This window comes from Ictalurus furcatus, chromosome 14, assembly GCF_023375685.1.
Source record: "Ictalurus furcatus strain D&B chromosome 14, Billie_1.0, whole genome shotgun sequence".
Classification (NCBI taxonomy): domain Eukaryota; kingdom Metazoa; phylum Chordata; class Actinopteri; order Siluriformes; family Ictaluridae; genus Ictalurus; species Ictalurus furcatus.
This window is the reverse complement of record NC_071268.1, coordinates 20,578,494-20,585,634: the sequence shown is the minus strand read 5'-3', so window position 1 is coordinate 20,585,634 and position 7,141 is coordinate 20,578,494. Positions and strand designations below refer to the sequence as shown.

General features: G+C 40.2%; 1 protein-coding gene across 1 annotated transcript in view; it reads left to right on the top strand.

The window, feature by feature from the left end:
- The first annotated feature begins 220 nt into the window (after nucleotides 1-220).
- mafb (v-maf avian musculoaponeurotic fibrosarcoma oncogene homolog b (paralog b)) overlaps nucleotides 221-7,141 on the top strand; it is a 78,362-nt gene continuing 71,441 nt past the window's right edge. The window contains exon 1 of the mRNA XM_053641055.1: nucleotides 221-1,762. Within this exon, the coding sequence (XP_053497030.1) occupies nucleotides 786-1,762 (977 nt within the window). The 5' untranslated portion in view covers nucleotides 221-785. The remainder of the gene's footprint in view (nucleotides 1,763-7,141) is intronic.

Genomic DNA, 7,141 nt, shown 5'->3' with positions numbered 1-7,141 from the left:
TCCATTTCAAACTGAAATACTTTAAAGGTTATGCAAAAGCTAGAAAAAATGGTAGTCTCGTGGGAAAAAAGGCTATTTCATTAGGCATTTCATTAGGCTATTTCACATTTATTTTATACAAAAAAAAAGTCTTTAGGAAGTAATGTAGAATAATAATGTGAAAGAATGAAAGGCTCGGAGATCGGACATCAGTCAGGACCTGGTGTTTTGGAAAACTTTAAATTCTTCTCTCGTATGTAAATGAGAGCTCAGATGGAGCGCGCCCATTGGCTGTGCACCCGATTCCATTTCCTCTTTCAGAGCTGACGTCAGAGCAGCTATAAAACTCAGCAATGCTTTTATACTTGTCTGCTGGGCGATCCTTTAAAAACTACAACGAGCCCGCATTTCTCTTTTTTTCCAGCAAAGCAACAATTTACCAGTCACATGCACGTTAACCTCCTCAGTTTTACGCAATTGTAGAAAGAAAAAAAAAGAGAGAGAGAAAAAAAACGAAGCCATGAAGTGTTAAATATTTCAAATTCAGTCGCACCGACATTCGCCCGCAGAGAGACAGAGGAACAGGAGAAACGCGCGCGCTGCTCTCACGCGTCCTCCGTGAGAGGCGAAAAAAACACACCATAGGCAATAATTTATAAAATAAATCCTCGCCGCAAAGTCGACAGTCTTTTTTTCACGGTTCTGAAGAATTAAATAAAGAAATCACGCTGGCTCACGCCGTCTCGAACCCGACTAGTTTGACAGCTGCTCTTCACCCCCTTTGGAGGACTGTCAACAGCAAAAGGATGGCATCAGAACTGGCAATGAGCAACTCCGACCTGCCCACCAGTCCCCTGGCCATGGAATATGTTAATGACTTCGATCTGATGAAGTTTGAAGTGAAAAAGGAGCCGGTGGAGCCCGACCGCAGCATCAGCCAGTGCAGCCGCCCAGTCGCCGGCGGATCCGTATCTTCCACCCCGATGAGCACGCCTTGCAGCTCGGTTCCTCCTTCGCCAAGCTTCTCGGCGCCCAGTCCGGGCTCGGGGAGCGAGCAGAAGGCGCACCTGGAGGACTTCTACTGGATGAGCGGCTACCAACAGCAGCTGAACCCGGAGGCGCTGGGCTTCAGCCCAGAGGATGCGGTGGAGGCACTGATCAGCAGCGGCCACCAGCTCCCCAGCTTCGACGGCTACACCCGGGGGCAGCAGTTCGGCGGCGCGGCGGGCGCAGGAGGCACCGTGGCCGGGGAGGAGATGGGCTCAGCGGCCGCCGTGGTCTCGGCCGTGATCGCGGCGGCGGCAGCGCAGAACGGCAATCCGCACCATCACCACCATCACCATCACCACCACCACCTCGCCACGGCGCACCACGGAGCGCCCGGAGCGCCCGCCAACGGCACTGCACCAGGGAGCCACCAGCACACGCGCCTCGACGATCGCTTCTCCGACGAGCAGCTCGTCACCATGTCCGTGCGGGAGCTCAACCGACAGCTGCGCGGCGTCAGCAAGGAAGAAGTGATCCGGCTGAAGCAGAAGCGGCGGACGCTGAAGAACCGCGGCTACGCGCAGTCCTGCCGCTTCAAGCGCGTGCAGCAGCGCCACGTGCTCGAGGGCGAGAAGACGCAGCTCATCCAGCAAGTGGAGCACCTCAAGCAGGAGATCTCCAGGCTGATGCGGGAGAGGGACGCGTACAAGGAGAAATACGAGAAGCTCATCGGCAACGGCTTCCGAGAAAACGGCTCGAGCAGCGACAACAACCCTTCTTCTCCGGAGTTTTTCATGTGAGTTTTTTTTTTTTTGGCACTTCATAGAGAAGCGATTTCATCCGGTGACACACGTGTTAAAAAAGTTTTACACGCAATTCATTTATATTTTGTTGTTATTGTTGGAATATGAGGTGTTGTAGCAAGTCACAAATGGCACGTGACAACACTGACTGTTTTTTTTTTCTTTTTGTTTCCGTAGCCTATTTTTCTCTAATAATAATAATTGAACACAGGAATCAGTTTCAGGCATTCTTAGGTTTCACTACGTGTCGGTTCATGTGTCGTTAATACTGGTTTAGACCTCTGACACTCTGCACACACTATACTTTGATATACACTGATATTTTCAGTAGCTTGTGTTGTTTTCTGTCTGTATGCGGTTAGGACATGGACCTTGCGCATGCACGAAACTTTACTGCATCATAACTACATGTACATTTGAGCAATTATGAGCGTGTTATAAACGCCTTTACATACAACCTGGTGTTGTATAGCAAGTAAGATGTGTGCTTTTTTTGTCTGCCCCAACTGCCCCTTTCTTAACCATATCTTGTAAAAAAAAATGTCTTTAATTATGCAACTTTTTGTCGTGCATTGTTATAATAGGCTATAGAGGGTTTCCGCTTCCACATGCTGGTCATGTTGGTCGACGGCGTTTCCCACTTTGCTGCCTTTTTAATGAACTCTTTTTTTTTTTTTGGATTGCTTCGGCGGTACATTTCATCCTCCATCGTGTGATGTGTCCACTTTTTTGGGACTTGCAGCAAAAAAGTGAGCTCCATCCTCCGCACATGAACCTCTACCCTGTCTCCATTGAGTGTTGTGATTTAATCAGACCCTCTGGAAAATGCTCAGAATGGATTTTTATTTCTTTTTTTGGGCAGAACATCCATGTATGGCGAATGTGGCATGAATGAAGAAGTATTGCTGAGATCATATCTATGCTACATTATGTGCAGTTATTTTACACCGTGACTGAAATCATTTTATTGAATGTGTGATATATTTTTTTTTCATCCAGTGTGTTCAAAATGCCAAGCTACAGGTTGTGACAAGCAGTTATATGCTAAATTAGCACTTGCTTGATTGGGTACATATTTGACATTTCTACAAGTTCAGTGCACTAAACTGGATCACTAAATTTAATCCTAATCCTAATCCTAATTTAAGATTGACCTTGATTTTTCTTTCTTTAAATCTGTGTCTGTAAACAGAGAGATGTTATCCAAAAAAAAGTTTATTTTTCAGCATTTTGCTTAAGTAGCCCTTCCAAAAAAAAAATAAATAAAAATAAATAGAATTTATTAATAGATTTGCAGCAACCTCAAACTTTTATTTATGGTAAATCCCAGATTTAAAAAAAAAAAAACTTAATGCAATGAAGTGAATAATACCAATTTATGAAACATCAATAGACATTTAAACCTGTAGCCAGTGTTATACTGTTAACTGTATGGCAGGGACTGACTGTAGCCTTTAAACCTCAACATCGACATACCCTTCATCAATAAATTTATAACTATAAAAACGGCTGTTTTGTTCTCTTTTATTCTTTTCTTCATCATTTTCTTTCTGTTAGTTTTCTCGCCATCTTATCGGCTTTGCTATAAAAATCCTGCTCCTGCGCCGAGAAAAGCATGGGCAAGCTTTTCACCAACACACGTTTTAGTTGAAACAAGTCAAATTCAACGATTAAAATGTTTCATATATGTAACTAAGATTTTTATTTATTGATTTATTTTGACTCGTGTAAATTTTCGGAAAGCTAAGCGACTTTGTGGTCGAGACACATTGGTGCACTTGTTGCCGCCCGGCACGTAGATTAGTTTTTGTTTTGTTTTTGTTTTGTTTTAAGAATTAGTTATTAATTTCAATATAACAGCATATTGTAAAGCATTCTATACAATAATCATGGTAACATAACTATAATATCATGAAATATTTATATATTAGTTATTATTATTAGTATTATTAGTAGTAGCTAGTATTATTGGTATCTATATTAATTCGCTTGTTATGTTTTTGGTTTCTGTGCGTCTTCCCTTAACGCTTTATAAATCAGTGCATTTCTTTTGTAATGATGTAATGATGTATTTCAGGGATTTTTAAACATCATTATTAAAGAGGCCTACATAGCATGCTGTTATTGCGCCGGAGGCTTCTGAATACACTTGGGTATGTAATATCTTTCTAAAAAAAAAAAAAGTTGGTCGGGGTGATCTTTTGGACTGAATCGTGATTAATTAATCTTTATAACAGTGGTCTAACTCAGCTGAGCGCTTTGATGTATATAGTTATTTTTTTTCTTCTATAGCGACTGACCTTCGCTCTCCGCGGTTAATAATTCATTTCCAAAGTAGCTCCTAATAGTCGCTCGAGCCGCTCAAAACTTGTTGTAAATCGCCCTTAATTCAGAACAGATATTTTATTATTTTTTTTCTCTGAAATAAAGCCGGTTTGTGTTGGCTAATAAGATGTAAACAGATAACGTGGGAACATTTTCATAATGAGTCACTATAGAGCCTGCTGAGGAGGATAAAGAGCACGAAGCATTTATCAACATTTATGACCTCATCACATGAAACATTTAACTCTTAAAAGCACAAGACCTAAACTCTTTAGAATAAGATTTTCAGTGTACTTGATTTTCATGAAAATAATGATAAACCACTAGGCTACTTTTAAAATATCTATATATTTTACTTGATTTTGCTGCATATTATGGGACTGCATTTTTTTTTCTTTTAGACTTTACACTCAATTAGAGCATGTTGGTAATATTATTCGTCTAACAATAAATATAATGCATTTGCTTTTGTATAGGAGTAGGCCAATGATAGATTTGTGTTGAGTTGTGAAACTAAGGGTTGCAGTATTAGAAAATCCTTGATCTTGAGTTGATCAGGGCATTGCAGTGCTGATCACCTTGAAGAAAAAGCTTGCATATTTAATATGGGTTTAATATGTCCATTGTTTTGACGTATTGATCGTAGTACAACATAAAAGTATCCTTCAGCAGCCGGACACATGCACCCACAGTCTCCGCCTTTGTCTGTCTCTGTCTTTCGGTGTCTGAATTTCTTTAATAAAGATACGTACAGACTTCTGCGCAGGAAATCTAGTGAACAGGATTAAGTGTGGTCCGAGAGGTTTTCAGCGCACTGAAGTTCAGCTCTCAGCTGGGTGCCAGCAGCCTGGAGGCCGTGGGCACAACTCTGCCCTGTGGAACATGCAGTCATTTCCTGTGTGATTAATAGGAAAGAAAAGACCTTGTTTTCGCTCCTTTAAAATGATGAATTATTGGCCAGCTTCCACTGTAGGCCGGTATGCTGTAATTTATTGCTTTTCTTCCTGATTAGGCCAATATGTAGTGCTGTTTAATTACAGGAGTGTTGTATCCTAGAACTGTGGCATGCACATCCTCCTGCTGGGGAATACTGCTGGAGCTTTTGTGTTTTGAATCAATACTACAATAGGTCTGCTTGCTGACTTGTGATGTCATTTCCAAGTCTGATGACATCACTTTAATTTGCATTTAATTATACGGATTAGGAATGCATTGGGTATTAGCATATTAGCAGATAAAAACACTTAATTCAGGTGGGATTTCATGGCATTTTTGATTTCATGGCTTTTTTCATGACTTTTCTATGGGATACATTACCTTTGCCTCTTTTGAATATTTTCTTGATGGACCTAGGTGGTAATTATCCATTTTAATGTGATCGGTTTAACAGACTGGTCAACGATGCAAACAAAATCATGTACACATATAAGTAAACATAGACCATCATTTTATGTGGATATGAAACATCAGATTTAAAGTGAACACAAATTGTCCTGCTCATTAAAACACTGAATTAAGGAATTAATAGTTCCTTATTTTAGTTCCATAATATTTTCCCAATGTTTCAGCCCTATAACTAGCGGTGTAAATACATACACATATTCTCTCTCTCTCTCTCTCTCTCTCTCTCTCTCACACACACACACACACACACTTACAGTAGTTGTAAATTGCATACTCTTGAGACTGTATTCTGCTTAATTCAATCACAAGCAGAATATTGACACCATATGTGTCCTGATCATTGGCCACGGGCAGCTGTGATTAGTTTAATACTGATAATACAGTTGTCTTCTGTCACTATATTGGTCTCTTACATCAAAGGCCAACAATGAGAAATCACACTTCCACTCATGCATATTGGCATCTGAATCATCTACATGTATTAAGGTAAAGGATATTATCTGTAATCATATCAGTGAGTGTCGGTGTTGGAATCAATGCTCTCTCTCTCTCTGTCTCTCTCTCTGTCTCTCTGTCTCTCTCTCTCTCTCTCTCTGTCTATCTACCTATCTATCTCAAGTTAAGTCATGGGTTAAAATTAATTGTAGATGAATAATGTCATATATAAAATAAGATCATGGTGATTTAGTAAATATGTTCTGTGCCATGTGGAATGTTAATAATAATATGTTAAACACCATGCTTTCATTTATTTACGTACCTCTATTCATCACCTTCCAGCTTAGTTTATTATTATTTTTTTTTACCAATGAATCAATTATCACAATTTTAGACAATTCCCCCTCCGCATAATCATGTACAATTAAACCTAAATGATTTCATTGAATTTTTTTCCATGTATGTTCCGTTCTAGTGAGCTCTATTGATGCTGTGAAGCCGGTGCACAGAGGAGGATTAAAAGTAAAAAATAAATAAATAAATAAATAAATAAGCGCTGGAAGGCTAGAAAACAATCTCAGTAGCCAACAGTCCAGGCTCATCTGCATCTCTGCCACTAAACATTTCCATTTAAAGTGATTTAACAGAGGAGAGTTTATGTCCCCACTGCTGCGTGTCCATCATTCACCGACATGCCTGCTTCTCTCCTCGACCCGGCTCACGCGCTGAGTTATAGGGCATTTATTTGAAAAGCTAATAATTTAAGCTTTTTTCCCCCTCCTGCCCCAGCATAGGGTCGGTCTGCTGCAGTATTTTTTAAAGATGTCATGTTTATATCCTGAAAATGTGTTTCAGCCAGGACTATGACTGCTTGAAGGAGTGAAGTATATAAGAGAACTCGTGTGTGTGTGTGGTGGTGGTGGTGGTGGGGGGGAGGATATAGCAAACTATGAATACTGACCTACTGATACAAAATAATTTGTAGTTGAATTCATTAATAATGAATTTTATTCGTATTGTATCTTTTTGTGTTTGTAGTTGTATTTGAATAGTACAAGGACGTGTGCAGGTGGAAAGTGATAGACTTGGTGCAGCTATGAGATTCAAAATGAGGGCTAAATTAAAATCAAATAATTAAAAAGTGGCATGTGCATGCCTAAAGGTGTGTGTGTGTTTGTGTGTGTGTGTGTATGTGTGTGTGCGTA